At 43.1% G+C, this 23,499-nt stretch overlaps 1 protein-coding gene across 1 annotated transcript in view; it reads right to left on the minus strand.

Annotated features, from left to right (window-relative positions):
* The window catches only part of CCDC149 (coiled-coil domain containing 149), a 97,570-nt gene that overhangs the window by 47,267 nt on the left and 26,804 nt on the right, over positions 1-23,499 (minus strand). Inside the window, 2 exon segments of the mRNA XM_079703228.1 lie at positions 15,056-15,094; positions 16,561-16,722. Of these exon segments, the coding sequence (XP_079559354.1) occupies positions 15,056-15,094; positions 16,561-16,722 (201 nt within the window).

Below are 23,499 nucleotides of genomic sequence, written 5' to 3' on the forward strand. Positions count from 1 at the left end.
ACAAAGTGAGAGAGTGGCATGGACATATATGCACTACCAAACGTAAAATAGATAGCTAATGGGAAGCAGCCGCATAGCACAGGGAGATCAGCTCAGTGCTTCGTGACCACCTAGAGGGGTGGGATAGGGAGGATGGGAGGGAGGGAGATGCAAGAGGGAGGGGATATGGGGATATATGTATATGTATATCTGATTCACTCTTTGTTATACAGCAGAAACTAACACAACATTGTAAAGCAAGTATACTCCAATAAAGATGTTAAAAATAAATAAATAAAAATAAAAGGTAGATTTCAAAAAAAAAAGATTAGCCTGCAAATATTAACACATTATGAAATATAATCAGAAATGGAGGAGTGGAGAAATGCGGGTCTTTCTTAGGCTTATTGCAGCCAGCATCCAAGCCCAGCTGAACCATTAGAATAAACACATGTACGAATGCAGCAAGTGTGCAAATCGCACCACTACAACTGCATGGAGAGAAATAAAGTTGGCCATGAACCTCAATTTGGGGATGTTCTTTGTTTCCAGAATGGCTCACAGACAAGTGATGGAGGAGTTGGTTTGTTTTGTTTGTTTTGTTTGTTTGTTTTTAATTTAAGAGCTCCTCACAAAAACTCTTGCAAGTGGTCTTAGTTCAGTTCTAACTTTGGGTCAACAATATAGGAAACATTTCATTTCCTTGTTTGGATAATTTCATTTCCTTGTTTGGATAGTTTTTTTTTTTCTTCAAATAGATCGTGTTTAATGAACTTTTCTTTGCCACCTTAATGCCCAGAATTTTGATCAAAATTGTCAGCCAGAGAAGAGACCAGTGAGGTGTCACGATTTCAGACATCAGGATCCAGAGGTAATTCAACAGTCTCCTGGGCTGTTTTTCTCACCTCCTTATTCCCCTGTTCTAGCTCCTAGAGTACCAAACAGCCAGGGTGAGTGCCTTCCAGTCCATCTTCATGATGTCATCCCTTCCTTCAGGTTGCCTCCTGCTCAGAGCAGATCCCTCTGGCCCCAGTGCGCAGTTCTCCACCAGGCCCCCTCCCCCTCTCAGTCCAGCTTCATCGACACATCTCAGCCCCTTTCCCGGGAGCACGCAAGCACCCTTTACCATGCTCTCACCCTTCTCAGGTTCCCTGAACCTGAGCTTGCATATGCTCCCAAACTATCTACATGCTTTTATCCACTCAAGCCTTTAACTTACTATTCCACTTTACCTCCATGGCTGCTTCTTCTATACTATTTGAATTTTGCTAATTTGATCTAATTCTCACCTTGCTTATTGCACTCTTATCTAACCTCAGCAAGAAGAAATGAGCTATTGAAAGGCAGAGATTCTCTTTTTCTCCCTTCTCAGCCTCCATGTACATGGCTCCAGGAAGTGCTCTTGTTCCAGCAAATGTTTTAAAGACCCATGATGCATAAATGGAGGAAGGAAGGAGGGAGGGAAGCAAGCCAGCAATCGGAATATGACTCCTAAAAAGGAATCTTTCAGAAACAGTCACACAAGGGATTAGAAAGTTATCTTTTAGATTCCCTCCATGTGATAGCTGAAGAAACCCAAATCCAGAGACACTGCAGACGAGTACAACTACAGTGGCTAAATCTCCAAAGACTTTGATGCTAATACTTTTGGGAATACTGAGTTATGTTAGGTAATCAAAAGGGAATAAAGTGAAAGAATATAAAGATTAAACCTTGGCTTATCCTGGACTCCTCACTTTGTCTTATCTCCCATATTCCATCCATCGGGATATCCAGTGTCTCCACCATCAAGGTAGCCCCCCATTCAGCTCCCCCGAAGCTCACCTCCTGGCTGTTCCCCACATATACCAGGCAGGAGCCCATCTCAGCGCTGCTCTCTCTGCCTTTTCTCTGGACTGGACTGCTCTCCCTCCAGGATACCTCTTGGCTCACTCCCTTGCCTATTTCAGGTCTTCGTTCAAACTGCACTGTTTCAACGGGGCCCACCTGGACCACTTGATCTAATCTGCAGTCTGGCCACCTCCCCGCTGGACATCCAAGCCCTTTCCCCTACACTACTTTTTATTTCCATAGCACTTACCATCTCTTAATATACCATGTAATTTACTTTATAGTTTATTGCCATATGTTTACATATGTTTATTACTTACTGTTTATTTCCTATCTCTCTCTCCCTACTAAGACAGAAGTTCCATGAAGGGCAAGGAACTTTGTTCTCTCTACTGGTCTACCCCAAGCACCTAGTGGATGCTCCATAAATATATCTTAAGTGAAAGATAATATGCTGAGTCTGGAGGTTGTGGTCTCAGCCTAGGGAAGTATCTGGAATAATAAAATACTGAAACCAGTGCCTGGCATGCAGCGTTGCATAGAAACCCCACTCATCCCCACTGGCTGGATTTAATCTAGCTCTGAGTTCCACTCACTTATTTGTGAACATTACTCAATAATGTGATCTAATTCTCAGCCCCATATTTGCAAAGCTCATATCTTGTAATAGTTGTGTTTCAACTGTCCCAGATTTCCATTCTCATCAGATAAAAATTTGGTGAAGGATGAGGAAAATTAATCCTCATTTCACAGGCAGGAAAGCAAAAAGACAAGAGGCACTGTGATCCACTGACTTTTTTGGGAAATGTTCAAATTTCTTTTTGGAATCAGATAGACTAAGTTGGATGCCAGTTCTGCCACTTACTGGGCTGGGTGACCTTGGGTAAGATTATTAACCTCTTGAGTTTCCCCACCTGTAAAATGGAGCTAACCATACATACTTCATGCAGTAATTTGATACTTACATTGAATAATGAACCTAGGATGCTTACCACAGTGCTTGGTATACAGTAGGCACTGGTTAAATGCTGGTCACCTCCCCTTGACTCTGCCCTTCCAGTGGCTCCAATTCGATCACTCAGTGGACAGTTGGATGCATCTGGCCGAATGGCTCCTTGGACACAGCTGGCTCCCTTGTCATCCTGCCCCTTCACTTATTCATCCATTCATTTATACAACAAATATTTATGGAGTGCCTACTATATGTCAGGCACTGTTTTTGATTCTGGAGATACAGCAGTGAGCCCTACAGACAAAGCCTCTTGCCCTTGTAGACCTACATTTTAATAGATGATGTTATATTAATTACATTATATTACAACAAAATGAATAATGACCGAGGAGCTGGATGATAAGTACTATGGAAACAAATACAGCAGGTAAAGGAAACAGTGTGTGCTGGGGAAAGGCCACGGAAGGCGTCACAGTGAAGGCCACACTTCAAGTCTTAAACCAAGACTTGAAAAAGGAGGGAGAGGGCTTCCCCGGTGGCACAGTGGTTGAGAGTCCGCCTGTCAATGCAGGGGACACGGGTTCGTGCCCCGGTCCGGGAAGATCCCACATGCCACGGAGTGGCTGGGCCCGTGAGCCATGGCCGCTGAGCCTGCGCGTCCGGAGCCTGTGCTCCGCAACGGGAGAGGCCACAACAGTGAGAGGCCCGTGCACGGCAAAAAAAAAAAAAAAAGAAAGAAAGAAAAAGGAGGGAGCGTGAGCCTTGTGGATATCCCGGAGAAAGTTCCAAGTAGGTGCAAAGGCAAGCAGCTTCCCTCTCTCCTTCTCCCCCTCACATCACAAGATGTCCACTTTGGAAAGCAGTTCAAGGCCACTAGAGCAGGCGGACCCCAGGGACTGCAGTGAAGTGGAGATGATTCAATTCTCAATTTTCTTTTCCTGGTTCCTCCCCTCTGTCCTGCAGCTCTCCTGCCTTAGCACAAGGTATCACAAGTGGGCGGCCTCTCCTTTTCCTTCCGGGAACTCCAGAACACTTCCCAGACATTAGCTCAGCAAGCATAATCCCTCCCCCAGGTGGAGGGACAGGACCCCCAGGCTGGAGGGACTGGCTCAGAGGTGGGGCGGGAGAAGCCACCCGGGGCAGGTGCTGGCATGCGGCTACAAGTGGCCTCCGCGAGCCTGCTGCCACCTGCACACTGCATCTCAGCACCCCATCTGCAGGAGACACAGCAAAATTCACCTTCACAGGAGCCTGCTTTTCTTAAACAGTGGAAGAGATGTTCAGAAAGAAATGTTTGTAAGAGCAACAGTGAAAAATTTAACAAAAGACCAAAAAAAAAAAAAAAAAATCTGAAACGTCCCTAACCTTCCCTTTTTGAATCAACAGTGGCTTGAGCCCCTCAGGTGGGTGGGAAGACCCTGACATTTGCTCACCAATGAAACCACAAGAGCTAAACCCGTACAACTCAAACTATCAGTGGTGAAAGACCTCGACCTCCGATCTGTCACAGATCAGTACTTGTGCAAAATACAATAAAAATCCATTCCTAGGAAAACAAATTTAAGAAGACATCAAGGCCCCAAGTGTTTGTTAGATTCACCTGACGTAAAATCATACATACTGTCAGATTGCTAGAAAAGTTTCTGAGCCCTTCCTCTCAATTTCTGCCCTCATCTTGTCGTAGGGACCAGAAAGGGCAGCTTGCAGCCTGGCACTGGTCCTCGGGCCCCACTTTGAATAGCACTGAGCCCAGCGATACTCCCCAGTATTTGGATGTTACAGCAAAGCAGGCACCCACGTGTTATATATCAAAGGTCCCAGTGACACATGAAGCAAAGGACAGCACTGCTTTAGGAGACAGCGAGTCAGAGACCCAGCGATGTGACTGTCAAACATTATTTACTCTGCAGCCTGGCCGAAAAGAAATCTACCCAAATAAACTCAAGCATTTCTACAGTAGCTGCAAAGCAATGGTTAATTAGAATCACATCGCCTCCAAGGGGATTCACTGCAAATCTACCCCAGATTTCAAATTGACCCCCTGGGGTAGGGTAGGGTGAGGGAGACCCCCCCCTTTTAAAGCAGGTGACTGTAATTTTCTTTCACATTTCACAGGCTGGCTTACTTGTCAACACACAATTCTTTTCTATTCAGTCCTTCCACCTCCTCAACTCCCAAACAATAACTTTGAAAACTAGAAAATGACTATTCTGATACGGTGCCTAGTTCCTTGACATACACCTTAAAGAACAAAAAAAAAAAAAAAAAAGAAAGAAAGAAAAGAAAAGAAAGAAAAGTAGTACATTTCAAAGCACTCAAAATAGAGGAGAAAAGTTCACATAATTCTTTTTACCAAAAAAAACACCCATGACTCACACACATTCACTATAACCATCCATCAAGCTAACACACGGCGCCGGCTTATAATTTATCAGCTATGCAGACCGTTTTGTCTCTGTGTTATTGAGAAGGACTCTGTGACCATCAGTTTAGAATAGCAGCCCTATGTAAAGGAAATGTCAGGGAAAAAGTGGCAGACCGTCTAACACTCGAAAGGATTTCACAGGGAAGGAAAACAAAACCTAGAGATTATTTCCTCTAAATCTCTGGGGCAGGGTGGGTAGCATAAATAGCAAAACATGAAAAGGTTTCAAAAGAAGCCTCTTTTAAATATTCAGATATAGCCAGGGCTGACGTTAAAAGGTTGACATTTTCTCTCAGATAATAGTGGGATGTTGAATATCCTGGAGCATATTGTAGAATCTATATACTCAAGTCACTCTTTCTAGCTCGGAGTTTATCTATTAAAACTGTGATGGGAAAGGGAGAGAAGACAGATTTGATGAAAACATAGCTGGGAGGCCCAAGGCCAAAAGGACATTACAGCTGTCCATTCCAACACACGTTCCTTTGTCAAGGATCAAGTCAACCCCCAATTACAACGGATGTCTGCAGAAGTACGCCGCCAAGGCCAGCCCCTGGTGTGGGGACTTTGAGGCTCGGGGAAATTCTCTCTGCACACAGATGAAGACTACACGTCCTGACAGTTGTTGCAAAGGCAGAGATCTGGGAGTTGAGAGAACTGTGTGCATCTCGCCCCAACCTCTCTGCCTTTTTGTGGAAATTCTCACTGAGGCAGATTAGTAATGGGGACAGGGGGATCTCCCTTTCTTCAGGTGCTGCTGCATCCTAAACTCTAGATCTTGCCTCTACCACTGTATTTGAATTCCCTTATGAATGAATGTCACAAAATACATCCAAATTTATACTACAGATGCAATACATTTTTGAAACTTATAAGAAGTGGTAGGAGATTTTTTTTAATGGTACATCACATTTGGCAATGACAGTCTCTGTGAAAGAACTCTGTTTTCAATGATCAAGTAACCAAGACTGGTTTACAAGGAAGGGGGAGTTCAGGATACCAGTTGTAAGAAACAGCCCTAAATCTTTTAGATGGGGAGAAAAGGATCCACTATATACCATTTTCCTCCCTGATGTAAGAAATGAAAAGTTGGATATGATAAGATCAGAATATTGCCACCCCAAAATATGCTCCTTTGCCATGAGGATTATTTTGATCTGAAGGCAACTGAGAATCAGAAGATACAGAGAATATTCTTCCCTCCCCTTTTCAGCCTAAAAATAAAGGCATACATTTCCCTTTGTGAGTTGTCCCATCCCCTCCGTACCAGGAAGAGAATAGCAACTCTAATCACTGGACACAGAGCATTGGTCCATGATGAGTCTGCATAAACAAACCTAACTAAAATAAAACCTTATCTTCCATTCGTTTCCCATATATCTCCTAGTCACTTTCCCACAGTTTATCATCCCTTAAGGCCCAAACCCCCTCTCTTTTATTAAAATGCTATATAAGCCACGGAGTCTAAACACTTCTTTGAATTTCACTTCTTCTCTGTGAACTCCTGTGCATGTAAAATATTCATGAAATTGTTTGCTTTTTTCTCCTGTTAATCTGTCTTTTGTCAGTTAAATTTGCAGGCCTCCATGCACTGAACCTAAGAGGGTAGAGGAAAAGCTTTTCCTCTCCAACAGATAAAAATAAAATGAAGGAAAGTGATGAAAAGTTTAAGATTAACCTTCCAACCTTGCACTAGCCAGACATTGGGAAGGGCAGTAAAACGGGCAGGCCATGTGTTTTCTCCTAAGTCCTTAAATAACTCAGCCCAGACACCAGGAGGGGAAAGGAGCAACATTCCCGTTACTATCCCTCAAGTCACCCTGAAATCTTTGTAATTTATTGGGTATACACCACTTCAGTAACCTAGCCATGGAAAAGTCATTCTCCATCATAATGTAAAAGTGATGTATACCAGAAAATCCTATAACTTCCTTCTCAACTTGCTGACATATTAAAACTCAATGCAAAAACGGGAGGGGAAAAAAATAGGAGAGAGACAGGTAAAACCTTGGCCTAGGCACTTCCTCAAGGAGAGTTTTTTGTTTGTTTGCTTTGTTTTGTTTTGAAAAAAAAAGAGTGTAAGAGAGAAAAAGAGACCAGATTTAGAAAATGCTCCTCTACTACATGGTGTTGACCCCTGAATCCTTTAAACTCACACCTTCAATAGGGTAAAGTACTCGATTAAGCAAGAATATGTGAAAAAAAAATGTTTGATAAAACGTGGAGTGTACTTGAGCGGTGTGATTGATAGCAAATTTAATTGCAATTTCTACTCCGCTGCTTTGGTCTACGGTGACTTCTCTGTTAATAGTAATAGAGTGAAACTTGCTTTGCTGAGCAAGCGCCCCCTATTCATAGCAACTGCCCAAGCGATGACCTCTGCTACAGTGACAGCTTTCTTATTTACAAGAAACAACCACCCAAGAACTCATTCCACACACAGTTTTTGGCTGTGCAAGGAGCCCTCGGCAGCCTACTCTCACCCCACCGAGATGGTGAGCACACACTTCCCAATGCAGGCATTTCCAGGCCCACAGGCAAATGCTCTTCAGTAGGTTTAGGAGGTTGCTATTTAAATAAATGTTTACTTAATCTTGGCCATTATGGCTCCGCATCTGCCACTTAGTGGCTCCCTTAATAGTTCCCAAGTTCTTTAGACGCACTGAGCCTAAATTCCCCCATGTTTAAGTTGGGGGATGCTCTCACCTTCCTGACAAAAATCACTGCAAGGATCCGAAGGGCTTCTGAGCAGGAGGTGTGAATGCTAAGAATGAAATTACTGTTATTGTGATTTGGGGAGGACTCCCGCAGGCTGAACCCTGGATTTCTTCCCAGCTTCCCCGGTGTAACAGTGAAGTTGTACTGTTCGAAGTGGTATAAAAAGAAACGTCCCAAAGCACTTGAGATCTGTGAAGGAAGTTTTAGGTTCTGAGCATCAAACCGAGATGCATAGACAAAGTTGCTCTGATTTGTGGTCACGGGGGACTAAAATAAGATTGACCAAGAAGACTTTTCTATTGAAGTAAAAGGCTCCCTCCCATCCCACAAAGGGCCACTGTGTGCTCTGATTTCTCCAGGGTTGTCATCCTGGTGCATGTCACCGTCTAAATAAGCCATCACTTTTTAAGGGAAGAAAGCCAAGGCTCCCTCCTGGACCAGGAGGAATACCTCCCGTGGTACCTCGGCTTGAAATCAAAACAGGGAAAGACAGAGATGTGTTTGATTGTTTATTCAAGGAGGAGTTGGCATGGGGAAAAATGTGTTGCTGTGACCCCAAACGATCCCAATTTATAAAAAGATTAACCCAGGATAATTTAAACTCCCCTTTATCGCCTTTGGAGGAACTGCTTGTTTCGCAAAAGAAAAATATTTAAAGGGTTGTTTGAGATCTTTTGGTGATCTCTCACTGCAGTGCAGAGAGGTGCTCTGTGTACAGTTCTGCCTGGAGTATCAAGAAGAAATTTTCATTTCAATATCCCACGAGAAGCTATTAGTGAAATCACTGTTGTCACGATTTCTTCACAGCTTCTTCAACGGATGATTTGCCATTGGAAATTGAGTTGTTTTAAAAAGGATTCTAAATTCTAAAAGAAAGCCTCAATCGACAACCATATTTCTAGACCTACAACCATGAAAGTTCTGGCTGCCCTGTAAGGAGGAGGCAAAAAAGCAGGCAGACATTATGGCCAGATATTGGCTGCCACAGGAAAGAACACTGGCCTAATGGGTAAAGACTCCTAGCTCAGTTTCCGCTTCTCAACCCCTCCTAAGCAGAGGGCTTCGGATAAAGCACTTCATCTTTGAACTTCCAAAATGGGTGGATTAAATGTTGATTATGGGGCTTCCCTGGTGGCGCAGTGGTTGAGAGTCTGCCTGCCAATGCAGGGGACACGGGTTCGTGCCCCGGTCCGGGAAGATCCCACATGCCGCGGAGCGGCTGGGCCAGTGAGCCATGGCCGCTGAGCCTGCGCATCCGGAGCCTGTGCTCCGCAATGGGAGAGGCCACAACAGTGAGAGTCCTGGAGAGGCCACGACAGTGAGAGGCCCGCGTACCGCAAAAAAAAAAAACCAAAAAAACACCAAAATGTTGATTATGCTTCTTCCCCAATCAAACAGCCTAAGAGTTAAATATGGAACAAAACCCTGAACTAAAACACTGAACTACAAGTGAGCAGATTTGGATTTTTAGGCCTGCTCTATTAACCTGCTGTGTGACCTTGGACAAGTCACAGGAAAAATAAAAATTAGCCAACACCCATTGAGCACTCACTAAGTAGAAGGCAATGGGCATTATAAGCATTATCACACCGATTCTTTATAAAAACTTTATGAATATATCTCATGCTTTTGTTCATTTTAGAGAGGAGGAAATTGAGTCTCAGAAAGGTAACACAGCTTGCCCCGGATCACCCAGCCAGCAAGTGGAAGTGTTATATTTGAACCCACAAAATTGGATGCCAGAACCCAAGCTTTTATCTACTGCCACCCATGACGCTGCCTTGAGACTTTACGCAAGACCTAACTTGCAGTGTGGCCGCAGAAGACAGCTGGGAGGTGACACACATACATAGATATATACGTGCATACACACATGCATACATGGTCTCTGAAAAGCACAAAGCACTGCCAAGACTGAGGATGGGGTACTGTTTCTACTTATATTTGAGAAGAACCCTCAATACATTTACAGTCAGCTTGAGCTGCTACAACAAAACACCATAGACTGGGTGGCTTATAAACAACAGAAATTTATTCCTCATAGTTCTAGAGGCTGCAAATCTGAGATCAGGGTGTCAGCACAGTCAGGTTCTGGGAAGGGCCCTCTTTCAGGATGCAGATTTCTTGTTTTGTCCTCACACAGCCGAGAGCAGAGCAGAGAAAGCAAGTTCTCTCGTGACTCTTAAAAGGACACTGAACCCCCTCGTGAGGACTCCACCCCCATGACCTCATCTAATCCTAACTCCCTCCCAGAGGCCCCACCCCCTAATACCATCACATTGAGGACCAGAGTTTCAACTTATGAATTTGGGGGGATGTAAACATTCAGTCCATAACAGAGTGATGACAGTAATCTCTCCTGAGCTGAGAAATGAACAGGGGAGGAGTCCATAGAAATTCCTCCTTCAAGTCAAGAATAGGAAGCCACGGTTTCAAGGCTGATGGGCAACAAGATGCTCAAGGCGGCATCTTTTCCTTTTCCAATATGTGGATCTTTTGACCCCCAGGTCCCATCTGTTACCCCAGCAGCTGGTTCTCATTCCAGTGCCTTCCGCTTACACAAGGTACCTTTGCTTTGCAGCTGGAGGGATAAATACTTCACCTACTGTCTTGCCTTTGGGATAAACATGTGATATAAGACAGGAGACACCAGGTCAGGGTGCAAGCTTCTACCCCTGTTCCTGCTGATGAAAAAGTTAAGAAGGTAATTGTGCCTCTCCTTTCCAGTACCAGATACATGGATGCCAAAGCTGTCTGCTTCAGGCTAAATGGAAAGTTTCATTGTAACCAGTGCCTGCAAATTCAATGGTGCATTTTCTTCCCCACACTGAGCTAATGAAGAGGACATCTTAACACTCCCCCTCACTCATCCAAAAACCAACCCCATGCTTTTATAAATAAACTAACTATATGTAAATAAAATTTGAAAACATATATTTTAAACAGGTAAGATTATTTTTCCAAATACTGGAACTATTTTCCTCCACTGTTAATCAAGACACTTCTTCCGTTACTAAGCCAGAATTCCCTCCCTGGCTTTGGGCTATCTTTTTCTCTCCACTGCACTGCTTACCATTTAACATCCTATACATTTTAATCATTTTGTTTATTGTCTGCTCACAGCATCCCTACTAGAATTAAGATGACTATATTATTTATCATCCAAACCAAGACACTTTGGAGAGTACAGGGAGCACTAATACAAATTATGTCAGGACAAGAGGTAAAATTGGCAATGATCCTGAGTAAACGGAAGGTCTGGTCGCCCGAGCTACAAGGCAAGTTCTAAGCATGAGCTCTGAGTGGACTGCAGGACTTTGAACTGTGGCTCCACCAATTACTTATGTTATTTCCCTTGGGTAATTTACTTGACCATCATAGGCCTAAATTTCCTCGTTTGTCTGATGGCAATAATAATAATAACCCCCAACTCCCATGGTTGTGTGGGAATTAAATGGGATCATCCACAGTGCAATGCTGGGCACAGGGTCTGACAGACTGCAAGAGTGAGCACTCAAAAACACTGGCTGCCGTCGTTATTATCTGTCATTCCAAGACTCTCTCAAGAAGGCGTGTACAGCAGATGGTTAACACACGGTCTACCCAGCACCCCGTCAACATGACAACAGTAGAAGCTTCCTTGTATCTACAGGATGCCTGGCCATGCCCAGCTGACATGAATGGACCCCTGGCCTGAGCCTGGCCTAGGGGAGCTCTCCCCTGGGATTCAGGGAGCAGCTCTTTCCTACAGGTCAAAGACGTGGGGTCTGTAGCCCTCATGTGGTCAGCAGCCACGTTTCCTATTCTACGGAGAAAGCAGGTCCAGAAAAAGAAATGACAGCTGACACAGAGAATGCTGAGGGCAGAGGAGAGAGCTGGGGGCACCTAAGTCCTGGTGGTAGCTGGTCCTGAGGCCTGGCTGCACTTCTGATGCCCAAGGTTGCTGCTTACCCAACTCTTTTGAGGTCCTATGAGCCAGGAACTTCTCTTTGGCCCAAGCTATTTCAAGCTGCCAAGGGTAACCAAAAGGGTCCTGACAACAGCACACTAATATATAATTTTTTTTTTTTTTTTGCGGTATGCGGGCCTCTCACTGTTGTGGCCTCTCCCATTGCAGAGCACAGGCTCCGGACACGCAGGCCCAGCGGCCATGGCTCATGGGCCCAGCCGCTCTGCGGCATGTGGGATCTTCCCGGCATGTGGGATCTTCCCGGACCGGGGCACGAACCCGTATCCCCTGCATTGGCAGGCGGACTCTCAACCACTGTGCCACCAGGGAGGCCCCACACTAATATATAATTGATTAAAAAAGAAAGGGATGGGGCTTCCCTGGTGGCGCAGTGGTTGAGAGTCCGCCTGCCGATGCAGCGGACACGGGTTCGTGCCCCGGTCCGGGAAGATCCCACATGCCGCGGAGCAGCTGGGCCCGTGAGCCATGGCCGCTGAGCCTGCGCGTCCAGAGCCTGTGCTCCGCAACGGGAGAGGCCACAACAGTGAGAGGCCCGCGTACCGCAAAAAAAAAAAAAAAAAAAGGAAAAGAAAGGGATGATAAGGAAGAGGAGAAGATGATAATAAATATTTATTGACGCTCACCTGGTGCCAGGCACTGTGCTAAGGACTCTACTCGCGTACGTTATCTCATTTGTTGCTCACAGCCACACTATGTGGTGGGTACCATATTTATTCCCACTTTGTAGATGTGAAAGCTGAGTCTCAGACACCCAAAGGAATCTTCCCAAGGCCACACAATTAGTTTGGTGGGTGTCATTGCTGGCTCCCTAAGCCCTTGTATCCCAGGTGATTAATCTAAGCCCATTAATGTATAGTACCCTCCCAGTGAATGTTAGTAGACCAGGAATGGGAGTACGTCCTACAATGGCCCAGTGAAACTGGAGGGAAGGACTCATATTCCATAGCTGGGTTTTCTGCCTTTCCTGCTTCGAGGAAAGCTGATGTTAAGTTCAAGAGGAAGCTGACGTTAAAATCGGCATAATGCTAGAGTGGTCAGATAAAATATAGGATGCCCAGCGCAATGTGAATTTCAGATAAATAATCAATAATGTTTTAGCATAAGTGTGTCACGAATATTGCATGGTATATACTCTTATACTAAAAAAGTATTCATTGTCTCTCTGAAATTCAGATTCACCTGGGTATCCTGTATTTTTCTTTGCTAAGTGTGGTAGAGAGGAGAGAATGAGTACATGATGACAGTACGGCATCTGAGACCTGCACTACCTCTCAACTTGTGGTTATGCAAGGGCATCGATTCCTTTATTGATTAAGCAGTTTAGAATTTCTGTCACTTGCACCCCAGTCCGTCCTATGTCATCCATCCCAGGCAGGAAGAATGCAGAGCAAGCTCACACCACCACACTAAATCCTAAAGGGACAGAAACTAAATGCCATATTAAAAGCTACAAAGCCAGCGCTTAGGACATTGAACTTGTTTTGTTTGTTTGTTTGTTATTTAGAGCTGTAAGAATGCAGCTTGACAGACTTACTGGAATTCATCAGATTCTCTTCAGTCAATGTAAATTTTTTATTATAAAGTCACGGAACGTGAATCCACTTACACTGTAAAACTCCTTCATGAATACTAACAAACTCTAAAATCACAGCAAAGATGACGGCTCATAGCCACCAAAAACACAGAAACAAAAACATTAGCAATTCCACATTAAGGATCCCAATTTTTAAACATTTATGCTAACTTTCCGTGTCATTTTGCTTAGGAAAAAAAAACACAACACATCAATTAGCTCCATAGAAAATTTTGACTTTAAATCAAACCTGGAGCATTACAAAATAATCAAATAAAATAGGAAAGGAGTGTGGGAGTGAGCAGAACTGAATGACTGAAAGGACAGCCATAGGACTGAGTTGTTATTTAAGGGTGAACGTCATGTATGTGTGTGTGTGTGTGTGTGTGTGTGTGCATATGTGCACGTGCGCGTCTACTGTTTACTCAGCATCGAAAATCACAAGGTAATGAATCTAAGGAGTTTATATGCTGTGCCAGGTATATGATCAATGAACAAAAACAGGATGTTGTCTTAGCCTTTACAGCTATGAAGACAGCAAACAATTCCTTGTCCTTATTTTCATCCACCAGTTTTGAAGCCCTGTTCTGGTGCAGAGCATTTCCCATAACATGGTACACACAGCACTAACATCACCATCATCCAGGCTCCCCTCAAGCCCATAAAGGGCTGTGAGTCAGGGTATGTCAGTACAGAACAATTGTAAAGTTGAGGAAAGTGTTAAAACGCAATATATCTCTATATATGCATGCAACTGGATTAAAAAATTTGATGTACGATATTCCTGGACATAATGCTATAAAAGTATTAACTGACCCTATATTGATCTATACATTTAACAAAACCCCAATCAAAATACCAATAGGTATGGGTTTGTGGGGGGTGGGAATCAGAGGAGGACTTGATAAAATATTTGTCAGTTATATCTAAAAAAAGAAACAAGAAACATCTGAAAAGAAAGAGCAAAGGGAAGGAGAATAGCCCAAACAGGTATTACAAGTATTATAAACAAAAACAGAATAATGTGGTACTAACAGGACAATACAGGAAGCTCAGTGGAACAGAATAGAAAGTCCAGAAAGACACACACACACACACACACACACACACACATGGATTTGTCCATTGCTAAAAGTGGGCATCCAAAATCCGTGGGGAAAATGGATACTCAATAAACGATGTTGGTTACCATTTAGGAGAAAAGAACATAAATGGCTTATGAGTTTTAGTGAGATGGCTTTTAAAAGTCTGAAGCGGCTGGAGCTAAACAGCAGAACGGCATCCATCCACAGAACAGTAAGCTAAAGTCCTCTAGCAGTGTGCTCTCAACTTGTGGTTTTCTAAAAGGATTCCCAACAAGAAAGGGAGCACAGTCAACTGGTGTGCCTTCTTCCACCCTGTTAGACTTCACTGTGTTTCCTTCACCCAATCCTTAGGCCCTCTCTGTAGGCAGTATTTCTCTACCACCCATTCCCCCCAGTCATACAAAATGATTCTGGGAAGTTAGAAGCTTTCTCTGTACATTTTGGGATTTCCTAATCCCCCAGTAGTTGTAAGGCATCAATACGAACATTCTGAGAGTTGGCAAAGATCAGGAATAAGTCTTACCTGTTTCCTCTTCTCAGGGGGAAGTGCTGGATCTCCATCCTACAAAGAAACCAATGTTACATTTTATTCTTTTTAACTTAGATGTGTGTAGAGTCAAGAAATTGAACCGAACTAGGAACTAAATTCCGACCATCCCCCTCCCTCCCCCTGCAACCAACAATGTGCTGAACCAAACTCAAATATACTGAAAAAAGTTTAAACGATAAGCTGAACCAGAGTTATTTTGGGAAAACCTCTAAGGAATCACTCCCAATTAGGACCAATCTATGTATTTTCTAAACCTATGTGAGCCAAATAAATGAACTGGATTTATCAAAATTACTTCTGAGCAGAGCCTAAACAGAAATAGTATTTCATTTGGTTTGAGTTGAGCTCCTCTTTTAAACAGATCCAAAGGAATAGTAATGGACACATACAATGCACACACATACTTGAGTTTTCTCTATGGGCAGAACAATCTGGGGGGTGGGGATAGGATATGCTCAAAATAAAAGAAAATTCACTGAGAACTTGTAGTCCTATCAGACTTTTTGTCCTGAAAGGATTCAATTCCTCTCCCTCGTGTGTCATCTGAGAATACATAAATATGTCAGGTGAATGATAAATGCTCAGGAAATAGTACTTCTCTATCTGATGCTGTCCACATATAAGTCAACATTATTTTAACCTCAGGAATCTTTCTACTGTACTTCTGTTCCAGGACAGTTCAATGACCCCAGCACAGACGGTTAAATGTAAGCAATAGTGTCAGCACTTAAAAAAGAGATGGCATCAGTGAGGAAAAAAATAAGTGAGAATGCAAAATAGCACTATGCAGTTGGTATCCTCCATTTCAGTAAAATTTGCATCCTTAAAAATCTTGCCATATGAAAACTAGAGAAAATCTAATTGCCCAGGAAAGGGAAAGGTTTAAAAATTATGGAAATATTACTATGCACTGCTTTAAAAAATGAGTTAAATCTGTATATATGGCCTAGAGAGATGTCCAAAATAAAGTGCTGAGCGAAAAGAGCAAGTTTTAGAACAACATTTATATAAAGCTGTCCAATAGAACTCTCTGCAATGAGGGACATGTCCTACAGCTAACTGTCCAATATAGCAGCCACCATGGAAATGTTCTATATCAACACAATCCCATACGGTAGCCACCAGCCCCCCATGGCGATTGAGGGCATGAGATGTGATAAGTGAGACTTTTCAATTTTATTTCATTCTAATTAATTCAAAATGAAATTTAAATAACCACATGCAGCTAGTGGCTTCTGTATTAGTGCAGATTTATAACACAAATCCTCTTTTAAAAAAAAAAACCTCCATACAGTGTTAAGTAAATAGGCACACACAGATGCATTCAGATATGTGTGTAAGTTCATGGGCGCCAGAGCAAGCATCTGGAAGCATGTACTTATCAGCTAGCAAGTGGGACTGGATCGTGGAGGAAGTAGGGTGATGACTTTCACGTCTTAATTTTTCCACTTTGGAACTCTTTGTGACGTAATACGTACAATCAGCTCACGGTACTTCTTCTTTAGGGACTGGTGGCGCTCTCGAAGCTGATTGGCCATGAGTTTGTACTGGTCCCTTTCCTGCTGGCATGTGTCCAGCTCCTTGGAAAGGATCAGCAGGGCTTCCTTCTTACTCTCCAGCTTTCTCTTACACACCAGGTACTGCAGAACAAACACACGCAGGCGACTGCTCAGAACCGTCAACAGGCCTCCCTCCTCTCACCTGCGCTGGGGTTCACACACCCTGCAGTGTTGGTTTTGTTGCCTTTTTTGTTTTAAGAGATTGTATACCCAGAATCATCTGTCAGTCAATGACATGTGAGCCTAAAGGCTGCTACTGTACCTGACATAGTCCCCTCATGACAGAACCAAAACCTTGGACATTCATGAACTTTGGCCAACCGAGACAGGAAAAATAACTGATAAATAAGTTAAAAAGCAGAATCCTTTTTAACAATTACACAGATAGCTAAATAAATAGATAGTTGGACCCAAAATTTTATTTAAAAAAGGATTTAGATATCCAGGTAAGATGATGTAAAGTTCTATTAAAATTTTACCAAATGATATAACACGGAAAGATTTAATAAAAATTGTATATATTACTAACAATTACCTCTTGGGAGCAAAATTATTTGCATTTTTTAATTCTTTATACTTTTCTGTGTTTTCGAAATGTTATAGAACACACCTATATGGCTTCTATAATAAAAAAAGTACAAAAAATGTAATGAAAGATAATTTAATTGAACCATAAATTACTGCAATAGATTGTACCTGCCCATGCAACCCAGCAGACATGATCTCACCTCAGAATTTTTGTTCAATAAATTCGGTCAGAGGTGTGCACCTTCTCCTATGATTCCAATGCAGACACCCACCACCCAGAGACCAATTTTATGAGCTAACTATTTTAGTCACACTTTGAATTATCCCCCCAAAGTCAGGCATATCTTGCTGGAATTCTTCCTCAGAGTTGCGGGATATCTTCATCCCTCCATCTCCCCACTCCCCACACTGTGACCAACCCTCACCTGACAATCATCCACCACCTGGATCAGTGTGAGCCTGACTGGGATGCTGTCCTTTTATTGGATCTATAGTACAGTCTGGTGTTATTCACATATGTGAAATGTGGAACTAAATACCTTTTGAATTTGCCCCGTAAAATACCAAATTCGGAGCATTCATGAAAACAATTTATAGTTTCATTATACACTCTGACATGAGCACTTTGTCATTATGGACGCTCACACAAAGCAGACAGAGGATCAGCACTCCCATACCATTTGAGTCAATGCTCTTTCATGGACAAAAAGCATTACTCATATATAGTGCTTGCTTGGAACTGACTTTGTTAAGTTCAATTTCAAATAAATGAAAGGGGAAAAAGAGAGTTTTGTGCATTAGCACATTTTTTTTCCTTAAAAAAAAAAAGTAATTGCTTAGCTTCAAAAACAAAGGGGAAAGAAAAGCCATTCTGAGACGGATTTGAGTTCTAAGAGAGGACACTTCCACCTTGGATGAATCTTATTCCTGGCAGTAATGAGGTTGGAATCCTGCCTTAAAACATCCTGGATTTTAACACTTTGACATCGTCTTCGTGGAAGCAAACGGTTCTGTTGCCACAGTGATTTCTCAAGAGTAAAATCCCCAACGAGTAAATATCAGAGGAGAGTACTCCAAAAACCTGAACTGCAATGTCCTAAGGGAGGTATTGAGATTTCACAGGAAAAAATACCATTTACACACAGTTTAACAGAGCTGCCCTTGTGCCTTCAGTTCTTTGCCTGTGATCGGCAGCCTCGTTTGGCAGTGCTGTTAGCCTTGGTGGCACAAAAACAGTCACCTTTGTCCCTTCAATGTACCAGATCCAAATCTAAGGCCTCAAAAATATTCCGTGTCTTCCAACTTTGGGGAAGAAAATTGCAATAGTGTGGAGACGTTGTACAGTACAGCAGGCAAGATTAGAGTCACATCCAGTCTACTGAAGGGGACCAGGTAAGGGTCACCACTTATTGGCAAAGTAGAATTCAGGTTCCCTGACCTTGAACTGCAATCTCTTACGGTCCAAGAGAGAAGCCATTTCTCTCCCAAGGCATGGTCCAAACAGGGCCTCGGAAGCTGTTTAAAGGGCAGTAATAGGCCTCCATTCCCTCTGGGTCTAAGACACCTGGTAGATGTACAGGCACAGAGTCCTCTGCTAAGACCCAGTGACCTGGGATTTGAGGAGCATCATCACTGCTCTTCGGGTCTCCTTAGGGCATGAAAACAGGACAATTATAAGCTCCATCAAAGGGAAAGAAACGGATTCTGTATAGAAGATGAAGCCACACCAAGAAAAGGGCGGTCTTTAGAAAGCCACTGCTGGACTGCTCTTTCTTTTGCTTAGTATGGTCTAGAACAGTGAATTTCAAAAATGTTATTCTACGTCATTTATATTTATCAGCAGAACAAACCTTAGGCTGAAGCCTCATTTATAAACAGCTCAAAGTGGCGCTGCTCTGGCTGAAGATGGGACACCTCCCCTGTAGTCCGGCCACCCTCGCGTGGCAGCATCCACAAGGAGCCCTGCTCTACATCACCCTGGGATGCTTGTGAAAATGCAGATTCCTGGGTCCCAGCTCAGACTACTCACCCTCTGCTCACTGCCATACTGCCTGAATCATGAATCTCTCTGGTGGCTGGCTCAGAAATCTGCAGTTAGCACATGGCACAGGTGATTCTTATTCCATCTATACTTTGAAAACCCAAGCACTGGAGGCCTCCAGCTTCACGGTGTCTCAAAAGTTAGAAACAATTAAAATAGTCTGGAGGGTCTGATAGGCCAGTGGCAGCTCAGAAGCTCAGGGCAAGGCTCCATCTCAGAGTCATTCCAGGGTTGTCGGAGCCACCTTTTATAGCACAGAGGGGTTCCGAACAAGTAAAAGCACAGATTACCTTTTACCATCTGGCCAAAGAGCCTAAACATGCAGGGTCTCATTAAAATATCAATAGAAACTCTGGGATGTGTATGTGGCGGCGGGGGGTTGGGGGGCGCAGTGGGAGTGTTACCAGAGAATGGGATGGAATTTCTTGTTATTATTCTAAAATGGTGACAGTTTAGTACCTGTGGTGGCAACTGCTAAATTGTCCCATTTTCTATCCCTCCAACTGGAAACAAACAAGCAAAAAACAGGCGCAGTGGTTGAGAGTCCGCCTGCTGATGTGGGGGACACGGGTTCGTGCCCTGGTCCATGAAGATCCCACATGCCGCGGAGCAGCTGGGCCCGGGAGCCATGGCCGCTGAGCCTGAGCGTCCGGAGCCTGTGCTCCACAACGGGAGAGGCCACAACAGTGAGAGGCCCGCGTACCACAAAAAACAAAAACAAAAACAAAGAAAACTGGAAAGAGAGAAGAAGGTGTTGAAGATCCTCTTCCGTTGGCAGCTCTGGACAACCAGCAAATGCACGGACTCAGCCGCAGCCTTAGAAGGGACCAGAAATAGAACAGAAAGCGAGACAAGCCAAGTCACTGCGCTTGGGACGTTTCTGCTTCTAAAGGAGGATGAATAAGTGTAGACGATGGAGGGGGTGGACAGCAGAAAATCACCAGGCAGAGTTGGGAGGCCTCTGTCCAGATGTAAGTCTAGCAATGGGCTAATCATGAACCGCGGGGACCCTGGGAAAGCCACAGAACGCAACGAACAAAACAAAGTCACACTGCCTGGGCCTCAGTTTCCACACTTGGAAAATGAGTGGGGTTCCCACAGTGCCCTCCAACTTGAGGAACCCATGATTTTAACATCCCATCCAATATCACTGGGGTGCTGGGGAGAACACTGTGGGGAGGGGCTCCAGGCCAGGAGGTATGACTCACTTCAAGCACCTAGAAATTGCTTCCTCTGCCTTGTCTAGGGCAGAGCCAGCTCAATGATTTCCAAAGATCACCTGCAGCAGTGGCAGTTTCAGAATCTCCAGACAGCTGCGGCTTTAGGACAGCCACCTGGTTGGAAAGGGTGCTGGGGCTGAAGCTGTTTGCAATCACAATTTACAATAGAGTGAGAAAAGGCTAAATGTCTGAGTGGTCAACATTAGTGCCTCTCTCCAGTATTTCTAGTTCTCCTTTCCTTGCAGGTGCTCGGAAGGACTATTCTTCCCCATTGCTTTGGAGTAAGGCAGAGCCATGTATCTTGCTTTATCCAATAGAGAGGGACTGGAAGGAACATGAGTCACTTCCAGGGTAGAAGCTCCCAAGAGTCAAGGTATGAACTACCAGCAGAACCTGGATCATGGAACCAGCACAGCAGACAACTGCCCTGAAGAGTCATTTGGGTCCACAGAGAAATTTGTGTGGTCCAGAAATAAACTTTTGTACTGTTAAGGTACAAGGATTTTGGGGGTGTTTGTTATCAGAGCATAACTTAGCCCATCCTGACTAATACAGTCCACAGCAAAGTATAAGGGTAGGGAGGCTGATAGAGATCATATCTGCCCCTGCTCTGTGCTTCTACTGAGTTACCACAATAATGAAGAGGATTAACATTATCACTATTATTATTACTATTAATAACAAAAATGAAAGTTGTATGGCAAATGCTTTCCATGTATAATCTCCTTTAATCCTCACAAAACCATAATGGGGTTACTGTGTTATTATCATGTACATTTTCTAAATGAGAAAGTGAGACTGAAAGAGTTTATATAATATGCCAAGGGTTTGGCAGAGCTAGAATTCGAACCCAGGTTTTTGTACAGCCAAGCCTGTGGAACCCCAATTCCTGACAAACCAAGCACTCAGTGAAAAAACAACCAGAATATTCATGGAATTGGTCACTACATCTATTTGGTATTTTCAGCATAGGGAAGCTAAGAAAAGGGAATTTTAAATTTGGCTACTTTTTATACCTAGAATCTCTTGACCCACCCCCTTCTAAAACTAGATGCAAGGCCTGAAGGAAGAAGGAAAAAATAAACAAAAAAAATAAACAAAGAATCCACAAGCATCTCTCCCCTCTGCTCCTCCTGAGGGAGCCAAGTAGAGGTTTCCATCCACTTAAATGACATGGGATAAAACTAGAGGCTGTTTTCTCAAAAGCGGCTTGGTCCTAACAATTTTCTATAAGCTGTAGTTGTTCTCAATCATTCATTCAACAAATATTTTCTGGGTGCCTTCTATGTGTTAGGCACTGAGCCAAGCATTTGGTCTCCTAAAGGGATAAATGGTCCTGGGGATTTTGAAATGGAAAAACATGATACTTGGATAACAAAATATAATTTCCACAATTCCTTATGGGTTTTTCTGAAACCCCCAAAGTTTTGAAAACTGAAAATGTGTTCGCATCCCGTTAGTGACCTCAGCCTATATGAGGGTTTTTATTGTCTTTATGCCACTGATTGTGAATATTCATACATTTGCTGGAGACAAATCAATGTGTTTGATTTCCAGCTGCTGCCCAGAACTCTACTGGGGTTGATACACAATATACAGTACACTTATTACATTTCCTTTCAGACACCAAAACTCCTGCCTCTAAAACATATCTGGGGTCCAAGGATTTCAGATATGGAACCTGCCTATTATTTGAAAGTCACCCTTGCAAATCTCTGTATAGTCTCAAAGACATACTGGTGACTAAAATCAAATCTTTCTCAAACAGCAATTGTCCAAAACCTAAGAATTTATTAGATTTTGACTTCCTCATGTAGGCCAGGAAAAAACCAAAAGTGTGTTACATGCAGTAAATGTTCAAGCTGCCACAATGCTTACGTGCCTATTCCCATCACCTCACAATGTCTTTAGTCTTGAGAATTAGCATGAATGCTGGAGTGGAAAAAAAAAACCTCCCAGATAACCCAAGTGACTTGCCCAATTGCAAAGAACAAGGTTCCCAGCTGCCAGCATCTTCCATAATAGTGTCTTCCAAATTGTAGGTCACGATACATTAGTCTGGGTAGTAAAATCAATTCAGTTGCAACCCTCATTTTCTTTAAAAAAAAAAAAAAAAAAGAACAGAAAATAGCGTGAATCCCATGCAGTAAAGGTAAGCACTGCTTCCTGAAACTTCTTTTTGCATACGTGTATACAAATAAACATACATATATGCATGTTTTCACACATTTATGGTGGACTGCCATTTTAAAAGTTTGGAAATGACTCTTCTATAATAAGCCACTTTGCACATTTATTCATTCATTCAACAAATAGTTAGTAAAAGGCACCAAGAGAGGCAAGAGTGGGGCTGGGGGGTAGGTATTGGGCAGGAAAGAAAAGCTACACAGAGGAGATGATGCTTGAAATGAGTTTTGAGAGATGAGGAGGTATAAAAGGCACCCGAATAAAAGCCATTATGTAATAGAAATAATTAACCAGTTCTTTGGGATCGAAGCACAATTCTGATTAATTAATACCTGCTCTGCCCACCTTACTGAGATTACCATGAGCTTGAAATTCAAAGTACTATGCTAAAATTTGGCTTTGGAAATGTTCTCAAAATTAAAGGCATTATTTTTGCAGCAGTTAAAACTTACAAAACATTTTCCCAAAGACTCTCTCATTCGATAGCCAACACTATATGACAAGTGTGACAAAAACTGTTTTTCCCATTTTACAGACAAGATAGCTGAGATTGTCTTTCCCAGAGTCACAAAGCTAACAACTGTCAGCTTAAACTAGGGCTCTTAACTACAAATTCCAGGCTGTTTTTAGTATTCTATATTGGTACCAATTAAATTATTAGCAATTCCACAAATTACCTCTCTTGGGTCAAACTATATTTTTAACAAGACACTCTAGGAGATAATTGTGTAACTGAAAGCAATGCATTTTAATTCATAGTATTTTGAGACCCTGTTTGGAAGACAGGCAGCCCTCCTGGGGCCTTTTCAATCATATTCCATGGGGAGTGGCTGAGGAGATACAGGCTACCTAGAGTCCTGCTCAGTGGTCAGCCAATTCCAT

This window comes from Hyperoodon ampullatus (genome assembly GCF_949752795.1).
Source record: "Hyperoodon ampullatus genome assembly, chromosome: 1".
In the NCBI taxonomy this organism is placed as follows: Eukaryota; Metazoa; Chordata; class Mammalia; order Artiodactyla; family Ziphiidae; genus Hyperoodon; species Hyperoodon ampullatus.